This window comes from Dipodomys merriami, unplaced genomic scaffold, assembly GCF_024711535.1.
Source record: "Dipodomys merriami isolate MVZ:Mamm:240054 unplaced genomic scaffold, mDipMer1.0.p SCAF_45, whole genome shotgun sequence".
Taxonomy (NCBI): domain Eukaryota; kingdom Metazoa; phylum Chordata; class Mammalia; order Rodentia; family Heteromyidae; genus Dipodomys; species Dipodomys merriami.
Genome location: NW_027206013.1, coordinates 2,531,732 through 2,553,080, shown reverse-complemented (window position 1 = coordinate 2,553,080; position 21,349 = coordinate 2,531,732). Strand labels below are relative to the sequence as shown.

Genomic DNA, 21,349 nt, shown 5'->3' with positions numbered 1-21,349 from the left:
GGTGTCCCTCAAAAGGGAAGATACCGAGCCCTGCTGGCAGTGGGGATGCGACCCTCTGCCCCCCACCCCCATCGGCGATTGCTGCCCACCCTGGACGCCAAGCCCTCCCCGCACCTCCGCCAGCCCCCCGCGCACCGAGGCGGAGCCGGCTCTCCCTCCACCGCACTCGGGGATTAGCGCGCTCCTGGCCCCGCGGCGGGATTAGCTCGCGTGGACTCCGCACCCGGTCCGGGGATTACCGCGCGCTCCCCACGACGTGTATGTATATATATGCCCGTGGCGGCCGCCCCAGGGCTGGATGGGCATGGCAGCGGCCGGGGGTGCGCCAAGCCGCGGGGGTCCCGGGCGGCCCTGCCCCTTCTCCATCGAGCACATCCTCTCCAGCCTGCCCGATCGGAATCCTGCAGCCCGACCTGCCCGACCACCGCAGGCCAGCAGCCGCCAGAGCCCCGCCGAGCCCGAGGAGCCCGGGGCACCCGAGATTGTGCCCTGTGCCTGCTGTTGCTGCTGCGGCCCCCGCGCGGTGCAGCGTAGGACCCCCGAGGCGGCCGCCGGGCTGGGTGAGTGGGCGCAGGGCCGATCTGGAAGCTGATCGGAGGGGAGGAGAACCCAATTAGGGGTCCTGTCCCCCTGAACGTGGCGCAATCGGTGGAGACCTCAGTCCCCGCGTGGTCCCCTTATCACCCCGTCCTCCCGCAGGCTCACGTCTATCGTGGCCCTTGAGGCTGGGACCTGCGGCGCCCTTGCCCTTGGCAGCGCCGGCTGGAGGATCCGAGACGCTGTCCGGTGCTAGCGGACCCGGCCCGCAACGACGCACGCGACGCCACCGCACCATCTTCAGCGAGGAGCAGCTGCAGGCGCTCGAGGCGCTCTTCGTGCAAAACCAGTATCCGGACGTGGGCACGCGGGAGCGCCTGGCCGGCCGCATCCGCCTGCGCGAGGAGCGCGTGGAGGTGAGGGTCCTGCCTTGCGGGACTGCGAGGGGGGCTGCGCCTCCCGCTCTTAATTTTCTATAATCGCCCGCCCTGATTGCCCGGAGGAAGCCCTGGAGGCCCAGCGTGGTGGAGGGAGAGGCTCCGCGGGGTGGCGCGATGGGGCGTTGGGCCAGTGCCTGGGCGGGAGGGGGAGGGAGAAGGGGGCGGGGGGGGGGGGGAGGGACTGCACTGGTTAGGTAGGAATGGGCAGTTAAGTTTGGGCAGTTTATTTGCCTTTATTTTAAATCTCACTCGATGATAAAAGAGGCATTCGTTCAACGTTCCAGATTTTTGGGAAGCTCCCAAATGCACAAATCTGCAAAGGGGCGTCCCAGTTGGCGCTGAGCAGACGCTGGGAGGGTGGGAAAGCGATTCCCATTCATTCCAGGAGCCTCTGTCAACATCTGCCACGGTAAGGGCAGGTGATGACCAGGCACTGGTGGCTCACATCTGTAATCCAAGCTACTCAGGAGACTGAGATCTGAGGATTTGATTTGAAGCCAGCCCAGGCAGAAAAGTCTTTAAGACTTTTTTTTTTTTTTTTTGGGTCCGGTCGTGGGGCCTGAACTCTGGGCTTGGGCGCTGTCCCTCAGCTCTTCAGCTCAAGGCTAGTGCTCTAGCACTTGAGCCACAGCGCCACTTCCGGCTTTTTTTTTCTTATGTGGTGCTGAGGAATCGAACCCAGGGCCTCATGCATGCAAGGCAAGCACTCTACCACTGAGCCAACTTCCCAGCCCCTCTTTAAGACTTTTTTTTGCCAGTCGTGGGGCTTGAACTCTGGGCTAGGGCACTGTCCCTGAAACTCTCGGTGCTCAAGGCTAGTGCTCTACCACTAGAGTCACAGTGCCACTTCCGGTTTTTTCTGTTTATGTAGTGCTGAGGAATCGAATCCAGGGCCTCATGTGTGTGAGGCAAGCACTCTACCACTGAGCCACATTCCCAGCCCCTCTTTAAGACTCTTATCTCCAATTAAACACCAAAAAGTAAACATCTGGGAAGTGAAGCTGTGACTCAAAAGTATTAGAGAACTAGCCTTGAGCAGAAAAGGCCAAGGGACAGTAACCAGGTCCTGAGTTCAAGTCCCTGTACTGGTCCATGCATATATACATGGAAGGTAGCACTCACCCCTGTCCTACCACACCCTTATCTTTTTTTTTTTTTTTTTTGTCGGCCATTTCCAGTTTTCTGGTGGTTAATTGGAGACAAGATTCTCAGGGACTTTCCTGCCCAGGCTGGCTTTGAACCCCAATTATTAGATCTCAGCCCCCTGAGTAGCTAACATCCTTATCTAAAGTCCTCTGTTCCTCTCTCTGGAACCAGTAGCATTTGACCACAGTCCTGGAAGCCTGAGTAGTCCCCTCTTCCTCCCTCTTCCTCCTTAGGTCTGGTTTAAGAACCGACGGGCCAAGTGGCGACACCAGAAGCGGGCATCATCATCTTCAAGGCTCCTGCCAGGCCCTAAGAAAGCTCCCAAGGAAAGCTGCTGCTGATCCTGAAAGCTACCCTTGGCCTTGGCTGTGACCTTCGGACCCCACACAGAAAGAAGACAGACCTTCTTGATGAACAAGGACTCTAGGAGAGGAAGCAACCTCTTCCAAGAGTCTCCACACTTTCTGGTCACAGGAACTAGTGCTGGGTGTGTGTGCATGTATGTGTGGTAGAGACAACTCCCCCCTCAAGGGAGGGCATGCTAAGCACCTAGGTGCCCTCTCCTCCTGGATGACAGGCACTAGGAAGATTCCTTTGTAGGTGGAGTAGGGCATGGAACAGGTCAGCCTCCTCAACACCCACTGCCCAAGGTGGCACTAACTCCACCCCAGGGCAGGAACCATTGCTTATCAACATAGGGCTCAGAATCTTCTCCAGTGGCCTCCACCCCAGGGCATACTGGTCTCCTATTTCTCCTCATGTAGACATGGACCCACTTTAACACAGTATCTACATCATTTAGACTCACTGCCTCTTCAAATGTCCTACACAAGGCTGTGGCATCTGCACCTGTTGAATAAGGTTGGAAGTAATTTCCAGCTTTTCACTTGCACCTTAATCTTTTTTTTTTTCTTTCTTTTATCTGCTGGTCATGGGCCTAAACTCTGGCCTGGGTGCTGTCCCTCAGCTCTTCAGCTCAAGGCTAGTGCTCTACCACTTGAGCCACAGCGCCACTTCCGGCTTTTTTCTGCTTATGTGGTGCTGTGGAATTGAACCCAGGGCCTCATGCATGCAAAGCAAGCACTCTACCACTAAACCACCTTCTCAGCCCTGCACCTTAATCGTTGAGCCCTGCTGATACCAAGAAATACACAAGAACTACAAATGCCACAAAAGCAGTCCAGAGTCCCATATTCAACTGAGCTCCATGTCTACACCCAGCCAGTAGCTGCCCCTCCTCCTTCCTTCCCAGGTTTTGTGTGTGTGTGTGTGGGGGGGGGGGACTAGGGTGTTTTGGAGACCACAGCACAGTGAGTCATCCATATCACATGCCAAATGTCCTCCAGTGAGTAGAGGTAACATGGATAGTGGCAAGGTCCCCTGGGGGCTACTGACCTGCTTTATGGATACAGGCCCTTGGTTTCCTCCTTCTGGGGATTTCCATGCCATCCTAGGCTTGAGCAAGATAAGGTTAGATCCAGGAACTCCATCCTTGCAGCTTTGGAAAAAATTTCCCTTCTCTCTACCATCCTGACTAGTGGACCCCAAAGTTCCCAGTGCCCTATCTGGCTTGAGCATCTCATTCTGTCTCTTTGTAGGTCCTGGTGGGTGTGGAACAGTATCTGTAAGAGACACGGTAACCAATACCATAGTTCTTGGGGATTTCAAAGCCTGGAGTTTGGATGACTCCCAAGTTGACATGTGTCCCCCAGCCAAAGCTTCCCCAATACAGCTGGGTGCCTTAAGGGCAGGTGCTGTCACTCCCATCTCCCTAGGACACACCATTATGACTGTCACAAAACCCTTCTAACTGAAGCTTGACTTTGCCTTTAAACAGTCTTAGTAATGGAAAAAAACTAGATCCTGGTCAGCTCCCTGCAGGCTGAGACACTCCATCTAGCTAGCTTCCAAGCCCCTTGTTCTCCTTAGCTAGACAGCCATTTGTCATCTTTTTTTGTTTTTGTTTTTGTTTTTTTGGTTTTTTGGGGGGTCTGGTTGTGGGGCCTGAACTCTGTGCCTGGGTGCTGTCCTTCAGCTCTTCAGCTCAAGGCACTCTACCACTTGAGCCACAGCGCCACTTCTGGCTTTTTTCTTTTTGCTTATGTGGTGCTGAGGAATCGAACCCAGGGCCTCAGGCATGCAAGGCAAGCGCTCTACCACTGAGCCACCTTCCCAGCCCCCATTTGTCATCTTTTAGGGCAATCACGGTCAACCAATTGTGTCCAGTGTATCTAAGCTCTACCTTCCAGGCTCTAACTGCCCTTCTGAATTGTTTCTTCCTCTCCAACTGCTCTTTGGCAGGCTGACCACCCTCCCCCATCCACAAGCTGCCATTAATGTAGACCTCTGGAGGCATATCTCCTCATCTCCATTCTCTTCTTGGTTTATCTTTTCCATCCTTAGCTCCAATTCTATTCTCTTTGCCACATTTCCACTTCCATCTCCAACCCAGGACTCTGCCTTGGGCTAGATATTTATGTCAAACTGCCCCCAGACCACTTCTCCAGAAGTCTACAGGCTCATTGTCCACAATGAGTGCTCCCTGTTCAATCCAAGTGTATGAACTGGAATCCCTCGTCCATTATATCTGATCCAATAGCAATTCAACTTTACCTCTAAAGAAACACATCAATCATTCCAGAATCCACTTTCTTTCAAATTCCAATTGCACTATCACCTTTCACCGTGACCATTGCATCTCTCTCCAACTATGTCTACTGGTACCTACTTTGGCTCCCTTTTAATTCAGAATAAAAGGTGAAAAACTCATGAGCACCCATGAATCTCCCAGCCTAACTGCCTTTTTGGCAGCATCTCATACCTCACTACATTCTGTATCCAAAAGTCTGCTTGTAACTTCCCTTGCTCCCTCCTACCACTAGATCTTTGAATATATTCTTTCCATTCTTTCGTCCCATTGCAATGCCATTGATCTTTTGGATCTACAGTCACTTTGTCCAGGAAATGTCCTCTGATTTTCCCCACTAGATAAAGATTCTCTAAGTACAAATTCTTCTTGCCAGTTACAACTGCCACTTTACAATTTTGTGTTTGTCTCCTCCACTAATTGAACCATCAGCTCTATGGAAGCAGGAACGTCACCAGAGTCCCCAGTGAACCCCAATGAATCAAGATGTGGTTGCATATCTAAAAGCAAGGTTGTATTAAATCATTCGGGGCTTGTTTGTAATAATTCATAACCTCCCTTTGGGAAGAAATTCCTGAAAAGTGCTTAGTAAGTTTTCTCTTTCATTTCAATGAGAAATGGCCCTCTTCTGGGAAGAACACTCTGGCATTTAAAGGGGTAAGTGATCACTGATCAGGAATTTCTTTACTGAACAACCATCTTCCCCACCTAATTTATCTTTTGTTATAATGATCTAGGAGGAATTAGCTTATTGTTCTTTCCTTGCATAAAGGTTGTATAAAACCAAGTTTTCTGAAGAGTGTTTTTGATAATATTATTGAAGCGCATTGAGTGATTATTTGCGAGAATTTGGAAACCCAAAGCCTTCTGATTTCCTCCAGTGCTAAAATTGGTTTAACAACTTGACCTACACGTCGAATAGCCCTCACAACAGCGCCCCATTGTGTCTACAGCCCGGACAACTCAGGGCAGGGAGAAAGACTACAACTCCCATAAACGCAAGTGCTTCCGTGACGTCACACGACGCGCCCTCTGGCACTAGAAAAGTACTGTTTTCCCATTGGTTAGCTGTTGTAGGCGCCTGCGCAAATGGTGAAGTTCCCGCTCCCCACCCCCCCAACCTTGTGACGCGATGCGTCGCCCGAGCAGTTCTGGGATAGCGATGGGGACGCCGGGCGGATCGGCTCGGGCTGTTTTGCTGCTCGTCGAGTCCGGGCACCCAAGGAAGCGCGCGGCGGGTGACACTGGAACTGCGAGGAGCAAGCAGCGGGTCCTGGATGAGGAAGAATATATCGAGGTATGACCTCACTGCGAAAGTCGGCGACTTCCGGGTCCTTTTCTGTTTCGCATTCCTCTCGGGTCCCGGCGCTCGCTTCAGCTTGGGGACGTGTTAACAATTGATTCTCTTCCCTTGCGGCATAGAAGGTCTCCAGAGACAATTAACCAGTGCTGAGGGAAATGTCCTTACTTGGGGAGGCACTAGCAGGAGAAAGGGGGGGCAGTTCTGTTGTATGTGGTAAGGGCCAGAAAACAAAGTTTTCCATTAAATTGTGAATTTCAGAAGGTTGATAAGTTTGAAGGATGATGGCAAGAAATGGCTTTCTAGAAGGCAGTGATGACAAATGTAAAGGCCAGGACAGGGGATGTCCTGGAAATCAGCTGCTATTGTGGCAGTATCTTTGAGTGGGTGGTCCATGGATGTCCCTCGATGTAGGAGTTGGTTGTTACCACAAACACGCTGGACTCAGAAGGAGCTCTCTCAGGGATTAGAGGCGGGCAGTTTGGTTTTAGGCTGGATGTACACATTTTGCAACTCAAGAGCAAGATCTGACTGGAGGTGATAACAGGAATTTCATCCGGTGGTGGTGGTGGTGACTGGTTGAAGTCACTCAGGAGGACGGTTTGGATTGGAAATAAGCCCAGGCCTAGTGGTTCACACTTGTAAGCGTGTAAGCTCTGATGAGCTCCATTCAAAGCCAGCTGGGGCAGAAAAGTCTGTGACACTGATTAGCTGCCAAAAAAGTACGGAAGTGAAGCTGTGGCTCAAGTAGTAAAGCACTAGCTTTGAGCACAAAAGCTCAGAGAAAGCTGGGTTCCCGTGACTCACACCTGTAAGCTACTCAGTAGGCTGAGATCAGAAGATCATGGTTCGAAGCTAGCCCAGTTTTTTTTTTTTTTTGTCGGTCCTGGGGCTTGAACTTTGGGTCTGGGGGCTAGCCCTCAGCTCTTCAGCTCAAGGCGAGTGTTCTACCACTTGAGCCACAGCTCCACTTCTGATTCTCTAAGTGGTTTATTGAAGATAAGAGTCTCTCAGAGGCAGGGAATGTGGCTCAGTGGTAGAGCACTTGCCTTGCATGCATGACGCCCTGGGTTCGATTCCTCAGCACCACATAGCAAAAAGAAAAAAGCTGGAAGTGGCGCTGTGGCTCAAGTGGTAGAGTGCTAGCCTTGAGCTGAAGAGCTGAGGGACAGCGCCCAGGCCCAGAGTTCAGGCCCCACAACCGGACCCCCCCCAAAAAAAAAAAAAAAAAAAGAGAAAAGAGTCTCTTGGAGTTTCCTTCCTGGGCTGGCATGTTGAACCACACGATCATCAGATCTCAGCTTCCTGAGTAGCTAGGATTACAGGTGTGAGCCACTGATGCCGGGGTTCCATGAGACTCTTATGTCTGATAAACTACTTAGAAAAAGCCGAAGTGGCAGCTGTGGCTCTAGTGGGAAAGCTCTGCCTTGAGCAAAAAGGAGCTCAGGGACAAAGCCCAGGCCCAGAGTTTAAGCCTTAGGACCAGCACCATAAACAAAAACTCATGGATAGAAAGGAGGTGGCAGCATCTACGTTGGTCTAGATGTTGTGGAGCTGGCACCAGAAAAGGAGAATGAAAATGTTAGATGTTGTAGAAAAGCTATAGGGATGTCAAGTTGGTTTCCCCAGAGAGTGTCTGTTGACTCCCTCACTGGAGCCTCCATAAATGGGTAGACAGATGCTGAAAGAGGTGCAGCTGAGCTTTGGCTGGCAGAAGAACAATGAACTATGAGGCAGGCCACTGAGGCCACTCTGTCTTTCATGTTGATCTCTCCTGATAGGGCCTCCAGATGGTCATCCAAAGGGATTTCTTCCCTGATGTGGAGAAGCTACAAGCACAAAAAGAGTATCTGGAAGCTGAGGAGAATGGAGACTTGGAACGCATGCGCCAGATTGCTATCAAGTTTGGTTCTGCGCTTGGCAAGATGTCACGAGAGCCCCCACCACCCTGTAAGTGGATTCTGTAGGTGGGTGGCAGAGGGGAACGTTCTTTGAATGTCACTATAGGCTTACTCCTATTTCTAACCTCCTTCTTGTCTCCCCCTAGATGTGACTCCAGCCACATTTGAAACCCCTGAGGTACATACCAGCACTGGAGCTGTGGGCAACAGGCCTAGGCCTCAGGGCCGAAGCCTAGAGGATGGTGAGTGATAGCTTATTCTTTTGGTCCCGTGCTCAGGATCTGAGGTGCTCAGGAATGGTCCAGGAGCTTCAGCCTACATGTTATCCCTGAAGGGTCTTCTTGCCTAAATAGCATCTTTGAATTAAATAGCACTGGTCTAGAAGCTGAAAGATCTGAGTCTAGTTTCAACTGTGAAGGTGTTCATTTGTTCAGTGTGTCAGCTCCTTCCCTGTGTGGGCATTAGAAGGCTCCTTTCACTGCTGTCCTCTGAAGATCCCTGGGGCCTTCGTGCTGGTTTCTTTTACACTGGTCCTTTCCCTCAGATAAATGCCTGGTTTGCTCTTTCTTTTCCTTCAAGTCTCTACTCTGCTATCTGTTCAATGAAAATGTTCCTGACCTTTTTCTGTGTAAAGTTGGGACAAGCTTGGTGTGCTGTCTTTCAATCTGGCTCTGTTTTTCTTTTCTTTTCTTTTTGTTGCCAGTCCTGGGGCTTGAACTCAGGACCTGGGCATTGTCCGAATTTCTTTCTTTTTATTTATTTATTTATTTTTGGGTCCGGTTGTGGGGCCTGAACTCTGGGCCTGGGCGCTGTCCCTCAGCTCTTCAGCTCAAGGCTAGCACTCTATCACTTGAGCCACAGCGCCACTTCTGGCTTTTTTCTTTTTGCTTATGTGGTGCTGAGGAATCGAACCCAGGGCCTCATGCATGCAAGGCAAGTGCTCTACCACTGAGCCACCTTCCCAGCCCTGTCCGAGTTTCTTTTGCTCAAGGCTAGCACTTTATCGCTTGAGCCACAGTCCCACTTCTGGCTTTTTCTGTTTGTGTGGTACTGAGGAATTGAACCCAGGACTAAATGCATGCTAGGCAAGCGTTCTACCACTAAGCCACATTCCCAGCCCCTCTGTTTTTCTTCTTCTTCTTCTTCTTTTTTTTTTTTTGGTCAGTTGTGGGTCTTTAACTCAGGGCTTGGGTGCTGTCCCTGAGCTCTTTTACTTAAGGCTACTTTAAGCCACAGCCCCACTTCTAGTTTTTGAGTGGTTAATTGGTGAAGAGAGTCTCATTGGGACTTTTCTACATGGGCTGGCTTTAAATTGTGATTCTCAGATCTCAGCCTCCACACTGACTAGGATTATAGGTATGAGCCACTGGTACCTGGCTTTTTTTTTTTTTTTTTTTTTGACATCTCATTGTGTTGCCTACAAAATTTTTTTATTGTAGGACATAACTGTGTGTGTGTGTGTGTGTGTGTGTGTGTGTGTGTGTGTACGTGTACGCACGCGTGCGTGTCACACGCGCGTGCTTTTATGCTTATGCACCAGTACTGGAGCTTGAACTCAGGGCTTGGATGCTGCCCTGAACTTCTTTGTGCAAGGCTAGGACTCTACCACTTGGGCCACAGCTCTACTTCTGGCTTTTTGGTGGTTAATTGAAGATAAGAGTCTCACAGACTTTTCTGCTCAGGGTGGCTTTGAACTATGATCCTCAGATTTCAGTCTCCTGATATGGTGGTATGAACCATCAGTGTCCAGAGAACATATTTTAGAAAGGCATTTCTCTTAACCTAATTAGCATCTACTCCAAAATGGGAAGGGACTTATTCTTTCTTCCATCTGTATGCTTCACATCTGGAGCAACAAGTGGTATGTGGTAGAACTTCACAGATATAGGTAGGATAGACGAATGAGTTGTCTTCAGTGCATTCACTGGGGCTGGAGACACACAGCTGAATAGGATCCAAGATAGCTTTAGGAGGAAATCTCTTTAGGGAAGAATTTCCTCTTTTAAGTGTTCTATATGCTGTGGAATTTCAGCTGAGTCAATTGATCTTTTGGTCAGTAGAGAAATTTTGTTGCACCTACAGGTGGGCAAGATACTTTTTTGGGGGGGTCAGTTGTGGGACTTGAACTCTGGGCCTGGGTGCTGTCCCTGAGCTCTTCATCCCACGGTGAGTGCTCTACCACTTGAGCCACAACAGCGCCCCTTCTGGTTTTCTGGTGGTTAATTGGAGATAAGAGTCTCATGAAGGCTGGGAAGGTGGCCCAGTGGTAGAGTGCTTGCCTTGCATGCATGAGGCCCTGGGTTCGATTCCTCGGTACCACATAAGCAGAAAAGGCCAGAAGTGGCGCTGTGGCTCAAGTGGTAGAGCGCTAGCCTTAAGATGGAGAGCTGAAGCCGGGCGCTGGTGGCTCACGCCTGTAATCCTAGCTACTCAGGAGGCTGAGATCTGAGGATCGCGGTTCAAAGCCAGCCCGGGCAGGAGAGACCGTGAGACTCCTATCTCCAATAAACCACCAGAAAACCGGAAGTGGCGCTGTAGCTCAAGTGGTAGAGCACTCGCCTTGAGCTGAAGAGCTGAGGGACAGCTCCCAGGCCCAGAGTTCAAGCCCCACGACCGACAAAAAAAAAAAAAAAGATGGAGAGCTGAGGGGTAGTGCCCTGGCCCAGAATTCAGGCCCTCGACCAAAAAAAAAGAAAAGCGTCTCATGGAGTTTTCTGCCTGGGCTGGCTTTGAACCGAGATCCTCAGATCTCAGCCTCCTGAGTGGCTAGGATTACAGGTATGAGCTACTGACGTCCAGCAATTAAAAAAAAAAAAACTAGGTTGTAGTCTAAATTATACTAGTACAGATGTGCAGTGTGGTCATACATGTTTTCTGCTTCATAGCCCAAGCTTGCTGCTATTAACATAGTCCTTGTTTTTGGAACTAGCTTCTCAATTGAAATGTAAGCTTCAAGTAATAGGTCTCTGCATAAGTGTGTGCATGTGCATCTGCTAGTACTGGGGCTTGTACTCTTGCTCAACTTTTTCACTCAAACCTACCACTAGAGCCACATCTTCACTTTTGAATTTCTACTTGTTAATTGGAGATAAGACTCTCATAGTCCTTCCTTTTTTTTGGGGGGGGGGGTCTAGTCGTGGAGCCTGAACTCTGGGCCTGGGCGCTGTCCCTCAGCTCTTCAGCTCAAGGCTAGTGCTCTACCACTTGAGCCACAGCGCCACTTCCAGCTTTTTTTTTCTTTTTTTCTGCTTATGTGGTGCTGAGGAATCAAACGAGGCCCTCATGCATGCAAGGCAAATGCTCTACCACTGAGCCACCTTCCCGGGCCAGTGCTTCCTTTTTTGACTTGTTTTGAATCTTGATTCTCAGATCTCAGTCTCCTGAGTAGCTAAGATTACAGGCATGAGCCACCAATACCTGGCTCATCACAGGGCTTTGTGAAGATACGTTTGTTTGTTTGTTTATTTATTGGGTCCGCTCGTGGGGCCTGAACTCTGGGCCTGGGTGGTGTCCCTCAGCTCTTCAGCTCAAGGCTAGCACTCTACCACTTGAGCCACAGCGTCACTTCTGGCTTTTTTCTTTTTGCTTATGTGGTGCTGAGGAATTGAACCCAGGGCCTCATGCATGCAAGGCAAGCGCTCTACCACTGAGCCACCTTCCCAGCCCCAAGATTCGTTTATTTTTGTAAATATGCATTTTCTATTTCAGTAACTCTGTATTTTCAGTAATCTTAAATTGTAAAAACCATTGCTAGTCTTATTTACAGATGAAGTAACTTCTTTTTTTTTTTTTTTTTGGTCCAGTCGTGGGGCCTGAACTCTGGCCTGGGGACTGTCCCTCAGCTCTTCAGCTCAAGGCTAGTGCTCTACCACTAGAGCCACAGCGCCACTTCCGGCTTTTTTCTTTTTGCTTATGTGATGCTGAGGAATCGAACCCAGGGCCTCATGCATACAAGGCAAGCACTCTACCACTGAGCCACCTTCCCAGCCCCAGATGAAGTAACTTCTATAGGTCTCAGCAATGGTCAGTGGTTGAATGGAGCTGGAGTCTCTCTCTTTCTCTGTCTCTGTCTCTGTCTCTGTCTTTCTCTCTCTTTTTTGTGCCAGTCCCAGGCCTTGAACTTAGGAGCTGGGTGCTGTCCCTGAGCTTTTGTGCTCAAGGCTAGTGCACTATCACTTGAACACAGCTCCACTTCAAACTTTTTGGAAGTTTATTCAAAATAAGAGTCTCATGGACTTTCCTGCTAGGCTGGCTGTGCTCTTCAGGTGTTTAGCTTAATAGCTAGGATTAATAAGTGTGAGCCACAGCGCCAGGTTCCTTTTCTTTTTTCCTTCCTTCCTTCCTTCCTTCCTTCCTTCCTTCCTTCCTTCCTCTCTTCCTCTGTGCTGGGACTTGAACTCAGAGCCAGGGTGCTGTTCCTTAGCTCTTCCACTTAAGGCTATGAGTCTACCACTTGGCCACAACTCCCCTTCTGGCTTTTTGCCAGTTAAAGGTGAGAGTCTCATAGACTTTTCTGTCCTGGCTGGCTTTGCACTGCAGTCTTCACATCTCATCCTCGTGATTAGCTAGGTTTATAGGCATGAGTAAGTAATCAGCTCCTGGCTGTGTCCTTTTTCTGACTCCAGGTCTCAAACTCATACCCTGCTGTACTTTGCACTTTAGCACTTAGCCAGTGGTCAAGACTATCAGAACAGAAGAGAAGGATCTTCAGGTGATCCCACTGAAATTTGCAGTATTACCTTTGAAAGTACTATACCTCTCCGAGGGTACCAATTTCTGTGTTAGCTGGAGTGGTTGAGGTTATGGCCTAGAATCTACAAACCCAGAACCATATAGGTCTTGCCTTAGAGACTAGCTGGCAGGCCTGGATGCTTAAGTTACAATCACACACTTATTATTATTTTTTGTTGGTTGTAGGGCCTGAACTCTGGGCCTGGGCACTATCCCTCAGCTCTTAAGCTCAAGGCAAGTGCTCTACCAGTTGAGCCACAGTGCCACTTCTGGCTTTTTCTGCTTATATGGTACAAAGGAATTGAACCCAGGGCCTCATCCATGCAAGACAAACACTGTACCACTGAGCCACTTTCCCAGCCCCACAATCACATACTTATAAGTTCAAAGAAGGGAAGAACAATTAGGATAAGGAAATCCCAGGGAGGGAGAGAGTTCTCAGGGCTTAGAGTGAGGTCCTTGGGATCAGCAAATCCTGGTGACCAAGAGCTGCCAAACTTTGTCATCACGAACTCTTACATTAATGCCTCCCTCCTTCAGATTGAAAACTTTTCTTGGCATCTAGCAGATAAAAATGTTGCCCAGGTTGCTGCAGAGAGCTCCCTGAGCAGTTGGAGGTGGCTAACTTCTTCCCCTTTATGGGTATCATCTAGCAGGGACAAGGATTCTAGCCCTGCTTTTGGGTGCTGTGATTCCAGGGTCTGGGTACACTGGCCTCTCTTCTGCAGAGGGGGTTTATGCCATGTATGGTACTGTGTTGCCCCCACCTGCAAACCCTGAACAGGAGAGGCTGGAGAGGAAGAGGAAAAGGAGCCACTTCCCAGCCTGGATGTCTTCCTGAGTCGTTATACAAGTGAGGACAATGCCTCCTTCCAGGAGATCATGGAGGTAGCCAAGGAGAAGAACCGGGCCCGCCATGCCTGGCTTTACCAAGCTGAGGAGGAGTTTGAGAAGGTATTTCTGGAGTTTGGGGACATAGTCATTCTCTGTTGGGATTGAGGAGTTCCAGGGACACAGGTACTATGTTTAGGGATGCTCCTGACCTTCACTTTCCCCCATGTGATTGTAGAGGCAAAAAGATAATCTTGAACTCCCATCGGCAGAGCACCAAGCCATCGAGAGCAGCCAGGCTGGGGTGGAGACCTGGAAGTACAAGGCGAAGAATTCTCTCATGTACTACCCAGAAGGTAAGCAGTTGGGGCCTGAGAGCAGGACAAGGAGCCAAGGAATACAGGTATATGTGCTTGGCTCTATTAGGGGGTCATTGTTAGGGTTTGCCTGGTTTTTGTTTTTTTTTGGTATGTTCCCCTACAACATAGTCTTCAGAGCCAGGGGTTGTGGGTGTGTATGCACTCTTGCAATGTAGGCCTCAGAGGGGTCCTGGTTTGCCTCCGATGGGTGATCTGTGACCTTAGTTGGGGTAATGAGTTCCTTTCAGGTTTACCCAAGTTTTATGGTTGTGTGTTGTCTTGCCTGAGGAAAGTGTGTGTGTGTGTGTGTGTGTGTGTGTGTGTGTGTGTGTGTGTGTCTGTGTGTCTGTGTGTCTGTGTGTGTCTGTGTGTGTCTGTGTGTCTGTGTGTGTCTGTGTGTTGTTTTTAATCAGTACTGGTTCTTCAACTCTGGGCCTGGCCACTGTCCTGGAGCTGTTACTTGAGCCACAGCTCCACTTCTGGATTTTTTTGGTGTTTAATTAGATAAGAATCTCACAGACTTTCTTCTCTGGCTGACGTCAAGCCGTGATTTTCAGTTCTCAGCTTCCTGAGTAGCTAGGATGTCACGTATGAGTCACTGACACTTGGCTTTCTTTCCTTTTTCTCTTCTTCTTTTTTTTTTTCTTTTTTGGTTTGAGACTAGGACTCAAACATGGTACCTCATTGGCTTTCCCCCACCGTTGGGGGTGGTAGGACTTCTAGAGGTTTCTAGAGGTGTAGCTCCAATCCTGGAAAGAGTGTTCTTAACCCTCAAGCCACAGAGCTACTGGCACTGGGGTTGGCTACCTACTGCTGCCATCTCTGCTTCCTCTTCTAGGTGTCCCTGATGAAGAGCAGCTCTTTAAGAAGCCCCGGCAGGTGGTGCATAAGAACACGCGATTCCTCCGGGATCCCTTCAGCCAGGCCTTGAGCAGGTCCCAGCTCCAGCAGGCAGCTGCCCTTAATGCCCAGGTAAGCCAGCAGGGCCAGCTGTGGGCTGGGGTCACATATGTCTGGGCTAGTTGTGGGCAGGCATCCTGTGGCCATCCTGTCTGTCCCCTTTAAGTTAGAACTGTCCTTGGGTGGGTGGAGTTAAATAGGCAGAAGTACTAGTGTCACTGTGTAGCAGGGCCCTTTATGTCTTCTCAGCCTATACAAGCTGACCAAGACAGTGCCAAGCCAAGGGCATGGTCTTGGTCTGGCACATTCTGTGGGTCCAGATTCATGCCAGCTTTCTTGGTAGCAGGACCCAAGAAACTGGAAGCTTCTGGAAGCCAGCCCAGTCTTCTGTCTCCATACTGCACTTCAGGCATAGTTGTAGATAGACAATGGGCTAAGCAAGCAAAGGAGAGCAAGTACTAGAAGGGAGCCTGATCCCAGAGGGCAGACCATGGTGGGACAGTGTTTGTGGTAGCAGTGTGAGTTAGCTTGGGAGCAAGACGAGTACTTTTTTGATGGTGGTCATGGTTACAGTGTTGGTGGCCAGAAGTGGCCAGACTTACAGGTAGGTTCCTTGGAGGAAAGAGCCAGCCCAGAACTGTCTTGTTAACATTGTACCCTGTTAGGCTGTGGTGTCAGCACTGCCCTGGATGGGGAGTGTAGGGGGGCATCTTGCTTGGCTACCCACTCTGACAGGCCCTCAAGGTCTTTTTTTTAAACTAGTCCTGGGGCTTGAACTCAGGACTTGTGTGTGCTGTCCTTGAGCTTTTTTGCTCAAGGCTAATGCTCTACCACTTGAGCTATAGCTCCACTACTGCCATTTTTAGTATTTATTGGAGATGAATCCCTTGGACTTTCCTGGCCAATCTGGCTTCAAACCATGATCCTCAAATCTCAGCCTCCTGAGTAATTAGGATTATAGGTCTGAGCCATTGGTACTCAATGGTGGGATGGATTCCTCCTTTTTCCCCAAGTGGGTTACCCACCCTAGAGCTCCAGTTTTGTCCTGAGGAGGGGAAGTGTTTCCAGCGGCACCTCTGCATCTGTTCTACTGGTTGGAGAGAGTCCCTCTGATGATACCTTTCTGCTTGTTCCAGCATAAACAGGGCAAGGTGGGCCCTGACGGCAAGGAGCTTATCCCCCAGGAGTCTCCTCGAGTGGGTGGATTTGGATTTGTTGCTACTCCTTCTCCTGCCCCTGGTAAGAAATGGATCAGGTACCCAGGCTGATTGGGTTATGGGTGGGCTAGACTCTCAGCAGACCTGACCTGAGATGTTAGAGGTACTGTTTCCTGTTCTGGACCTGTCTGTGATATTAGCAGGTAGGGTTCTGAATGTACAGTGACTCTAGATTTAAATACAGAGAGCTCTCTGCAGGGAGAAAGGTTCTGGGTACTGGGCATACAGTCTTCCTACATGGTGGTCTTGGGGGCCTTTGGTGCATGAGGCACCCCTCTGCCCTCCACACTCTATGATAGTTGCTATGAAAGGGCATATGGAGGTGCTACAGGTTGTTCCTGAGTTCTAGGAGGTGGAGAGACCAGAGCATCTCTTCCCTTGGGGGTGGTAGGACTTCTAGAGGTTTCTGTGGTTCTGTGCTAGAATAGAGTCTAGCTAACCCAGTGTCCTTAGGCACTTCTGTTTTGGGCCAGCCCACAGTGACTTAGCTTTCCCTCTCAAAAGATAAGCATCTTGAAGAAGGAGAGTGGGCCTGTGTCTAGCCTTGATTCTAGCTAGAATATACATAGGGGTAACTGGCTATTGTAGTGGGGAGGTCATGGGATCCAGCAAGATCCCCAACCTGAGATGACTCTGGGCTTTCCATCTGTAGGTGTGAATGAGTCTCCACTGATGACCTGGGGGGAGGTTGAGAACACGCCCCTGAGAGTCGAAGGATCAGACACACCCTACGTGGACAGGACCCCAGGACCAGCTTTCAAGGTGAGTTGTGAGAGGGGAGCAAGGGTGAGAGTTAGTGCGGGTGCCTTGGCAATCAGGTGCCTGCTGCTCAAGACTGAGCGCAAGAGGGCAAAGCAGGCCCAAGTGATGGGGCCAGCACTTGTGCTTTGGAATGTCAGTGTTCTGGCATTCTGACGGGTGGATCTTTTTTTTGTTGTTGTTGGTCCTGGGGCTTGAACTCTGGGCTTGGGTGCTATCCCTCAGTTCTTCAGCTCTAGGCGAGCTCTACGCTTGAGCCACAGTACCACTTCCGGTTTTCTAGTGGTTTATTGGAGATAGGAGTTTCACCAAGGTTCCTGCCCAGGCTGGCTTTGAACTGTGATCCTCAGATCACAGCCTCCTGAGTAGCTAGGATTATAGGTGTGAGCCACCGGCACCGGCATCCAGCTGGGTGGATCTTTTAAGGAGGATTTGATGGAGCAGAGGCCAAGGCAGGGAGTGGACTGGTCTCCCTTAGGGGTTTAAAGGTCCAGGGTTTGTTCACAGAATGTAGCAGGATAGCCACACAGTGAGAACAGGAGCCTCATCTGCCTTATAGTCCTGAGAGCCTTGGGACATGCTTTGTGTCCTTGGAATGTTGTGTGCTGGCACAGAAAGTCTCTGGTTACAGAACACTCACCCCATATGGTACAGTTGAAGCCTAGCGTTATAGGAGTGGGTGAGTAGCGTGTGTGTGAGCCAAGGACAGGTGAGGAAGGCTCTTCCTGATAGGGTCAAATGCAGCCTATGGGGGGGGGGGTGCATTGTGTGATGCCCCTGAGTTCCAGGAGGGGTGGGAAACTGGTGACCTTGGATAGCAAGGTCATGAGTGAGTAGGCAGGTGTGGTCCCAAGATATGCGGGGAAGATAAGGAATCTGGGGTTGCAGGGTGTTTGCCAGTGAGACTGAATGACTGGGTTTGGAGGGGGAAGAAGAGACTGCTAAAACTTGGGGCATAGACATGTTCTGTCCAGGTGCTATGTCAGCTTTGTGCTGAGTCATGATGTTGCTGGTGTCACAGAAACCCAAAAGAATTAGGTGTAGAATCTGGAATGAATGCACAGGTCTAGTTCTAGTTCAGTGACTGGGTCAAAGTTCAGTCATTTGAGCCAGTCCCTTCAAGCATTAGTGATGATCAGTTTGAGATGTGTTAGAAAGAAAGATCACTTGGTTAGCAATCGGAGCAGAACTAGAGCAACATAGCTTTCATAAAGAAAACCATTGGTCAGGCATTGGTGGTTCATACCTGTAATCCTAGCTACTCAGGAGACTGAGAGCTGAGGATCATGGTTCTATGCCAGCCCAGGCAGAATCTGTGGATCTCTGGTCTAATTAACTACCAAAAAACTGTAAGTAGAACTGTGGCTTAAGTGGTAGAGGGTTAGCCCTGATTGAAAAAGCTAAGGGACAGCAACCAGAATCACATGCACACACACACCCCCCTCTTCCTTCCCTGGTGAAGTGGCTTGTACTTAAAATCCCAGCTACTCAGGAAATATCAGGAGGATCACAGTTTGAGACCAGCGTGGGCAAAAAGTTAGTGAGATTCCATCTTCACCAATATGAGACACTATTTGAAAAATAGTCAAAAGGGATTAGGGACTTAGTGGTAGAACACCTGCCTAGCAAGTATTAGACCCTGAGTTCAAATCCTAGTACTGCCAGGAAAAAAAAAGAAAACAGAAAGCACAAGCAGACTTGGACTGCAATGCTAGCTTGACCTGTGTTGTTCCTGTGCTACCTGTTCCTGAGCTTCCTCCAGCAAGGTACTCTGGTTCTTCCTCAGAGAAACTCATAAATGTACTATCTACCTGCACAAATGAATAACCACAGCAACCCAAGAAAGGAATAACCAAGATGCTGTCAAATATTTATCCTATGGTAGTTAGCATGTATGAAAATATAACAGTAAAACTTGTTGAGGAGCTGGGGAGTTGGCTCAGTGGTAGAGTGCTTGCCTCGCATGCATGAGGCCCTGGGTTCAATTCCTCAGACCACATAAGCAGAAAAAAGCCAGAAGTAGCGCTGTGGCTCAAGTGGTATGGTGCTAGCCTTGAGCTGGAGAGCGGAGGGATAGTGCCCAGGCCCAAGGTTCAGCCCCGACGACCAACACAAAAAAAATCCCCAAAACAAAAATCTGTTGAATTGTCTTAAAGAGGGAATTAAGGGAGAGTGATAGAGGGAGTTAGATTGGATGGAATACATTGCATATACTCATGAGTGCATGAAACCTTACACCGTGTAACTAATGTATGCTAATAATAGCAACAACAAAAAGCATGTATTAAAATCCTGGACCTACCATCTACTACCTACGAGCTATAGCAAAGGGAATTTCTGGCTGGGCACTTGTGACTCACACCTGAATTCCTAATTGGTGTCTTGTTCCTTTTAATGGTTTTGAGATAATTTCTTGGAGCCAGATTCTGAGACCAGGGCATTTCACATTACTCATTGTCAGAAACAATTTGTGTGGATTTTATTGCCTTCCCGGTGTTATATGTACACTTCCTGTTAAAGAGTAAGTGCAAATACCATGATTTAATTTGCATCTTTATGAAGACAGGAAGATTTTAGCAATTTTCTAAATGTTTCCATTCTTTTATATCATTTTGGGGCTTGAACTCAGGGCCTGGGCAATGCCCCTGGGCTCTTTTGCTCAAGGCTAGCACTCTGCACCACTTCCAATTTCCTAGTGGTTAATTGGAGATAAGAGTCTCACAGACTTTCCTGCCTGGGCTGTCTTCGAACCATGATCCTCACATTTCAGCCCCCTGAGTAGCTAGGGTTATAGATGTGAGCCACCAGTGCCTGGCCAGCTGGGGGCTTTTGACAGAGTATTGGGAAGTGGTGATGGGTTGTTGGGATCATCAGCCTGGGGAAAGAGGCTAGTGCTCATATCAGCAGCTCTTCTGGGTGACGGACTGCCGGATTGAGTGTCAGGACCAGTAAAGACACCCCCATGCCTGCTTCCTTGTAGATCTTGGAGCCAGGCCGTAGGGAACGATTGGGCCTGAAGATGGCCAATGAGGCAGCTGCCAAGAACCGAGCTAAGAAGCAGGAAGCTTTGCGGAGAGTGACAGAGAACCTAGCCAGGTAAGGGGCAGCCAAGGCCCTTGATTGAGCTGGCATAGGATTAGGCTGGTTTCTGCCCTGACCCTGCTCTACCCACCCCAAGCCATGTGGACATAACGGTCTTTAAGGCACTGCTCCATAAGTAGCCACATGTGAAATAGGCTGTGGATCCCTCTCCGACTTTTTTCTTCCATATCTTCCTTAGCCCATCTTTAAGAGACACCACAGACCCTGTGCCCCATTCTGAGCTCTTGTCAGCCTTGTAGAGTCAGTGTCTTAGAGAGGTGGTACTCCAGCTCTGAGAGGTTTAGGATTCACCCACAGCCAGAGGCAGCACCATCACTGACCTTAGGTTTGACCTGTGTGCCAGGCTGTCTGTGTCATCCTGAGCTCTAAAGCACCATGTCTCCGACAGGCTCTTCTGGAGGGGCTAAGGGATTTCCTGAGTAGGCAGTACTTGGCCTACTTAATACTGCTTCTCTCTCTAATCCCTCTACCCCAGCCTCACTCCCAAAGGTCTGAGTCCAGCCATGTCCCCAGCCCTACAGCGCCTCGTGAACAGGACAGCCAGCAAGTACACAGATCGTGCCTTGCGAGCCAGCTACACACCATCCCCAGCACGTTCTTCCCACCTCAAGACCCCTGCTGGTGGGCCACAGACCCCCACAAGTACACCAGCTCCCGGCTCTGCTACACGCACACCCCTCACACAAGATCCTGCCTCCATCACAGACAACTTGCTGCAGCTTCCGGCCCGGCGCAAAGCCTCAGACTTCTTTTAAAGACAGACCCAGGCTGAGCTTGTGGATGCTTATGGAGCCTGCAGGGCAGCTGTCTGGACACTCAGCAGAGGACTCCAGACTCTGGGACCCAAGCCTAAGCCAGAGGTGGACTCACAGATAAAAGGCACTATATCATAGCCATGATGGCATGAAACATACATCCACTTCTTCTGAGGTACAGCACCTGTGCTGTTCCCCTGGACCTTACCGAAACTTTTCTATTTAATTCCTACTGAACTGTCATTAAAAAATAGAAGGCATAGTCTTGCCAGAATCTCTTCCATCCTGTTTCCTGAATGGCCCCTGGGGCCGACATTGAAATCGCAAGATTTCAGGATTTGGGGCCTTGAGGCAAGCATCCCTAGGGGACAAAACTGGGGGTGGCTGTGGGAATTGCCTTCTGAGCTGAGCTCACACGTGCCCCTCTTTGACCCTTATCCCTGGGTCTTTCTGCTTTGAAGAAGGTTGGAGCCCTTAGAATTTGTACCCCCTCAGGCAGTGGCACTGTGGCTCAAGTGGTAGTGCGCAAGCCTTGAGCACAGAGAGGCTCGGAGAGAGATCCCTGAGTTCAAGCCCCAGAATCAGGAGGAAAAAAGGTTGTACCCCTCAGGGTCACCTGGGTTCTGTCCTAGCAGGGTGTGGCCTACTTGGTTTGCCGGTCACAGGCCAGGTCCTATCTATATATGAGCTCCCACACAGCATGAGTCATTTCCTTGTGGCATCA

General features: G+C 49.8%; 2 protein-coding genes across 3 annotated transcripts; both read left to right on the top strand.

The window, feature by feature from the left end:
• The first annotated feature begins 304 nt into the window (after positions 1-304).
• Positions 305-2,514, top strand: Gsc2 (goosecoid homeobox 2). Its single transcript, XM_069994766.1, has 3 exons — positions 305-560; positions 700-953; positions 2,357-2,514. The coding sequence occupies exons 1-3, from the start codon at positions 305-307 to the stop codon at positions 2,462-2,464; spliced, it is 618 nt and encodes a 205-aa protein (XP_069850867.1). The 3' UTR covers positions 2,465-2,514.
• A 3,407-nt stretch (positions 2,515-5,921) lies between these two features.
• Ess2 (ess-2 splicing factor homolog) lies at positions 5,922-20,887 on the top strand. Of its 2 annotated transcripts, none has more exons than XM_069994330.1 (10): positions 5,922-6,067; positions 7,852-8,020; positions 8,118-8,213; positions 13,487-13,656; positions 13,772-13,889; positions 14,731-14,864; positions 15,929-16,031; positions 16,662-16,771; positions 19,749-19,864; positions 20,384-20,887. In XM_069994330.1, the coding sequence occupies exons 1-10, from the start codon at positions 5,933-5,935 to the stop codon at positions 20,640-20,642; spliced, it is 1,410 nt and encodes a 469-aa protein (XP_069850431.1). In that variant the 5' UTR covers positions 5,922-5,932; the 3' UTR covers positions 20,643-20,887. The 2 variants fall into 2 exon arrangements, with proteins under 2 accessions (XP_069850431.1, XP_069850430.1); XM_069994329.1 differs by having other exon boundaries at positions 20,346-20,887.
• The last annotated feature ends 462 nt before the right edge of the window (positions 20,888-21,349 follow it).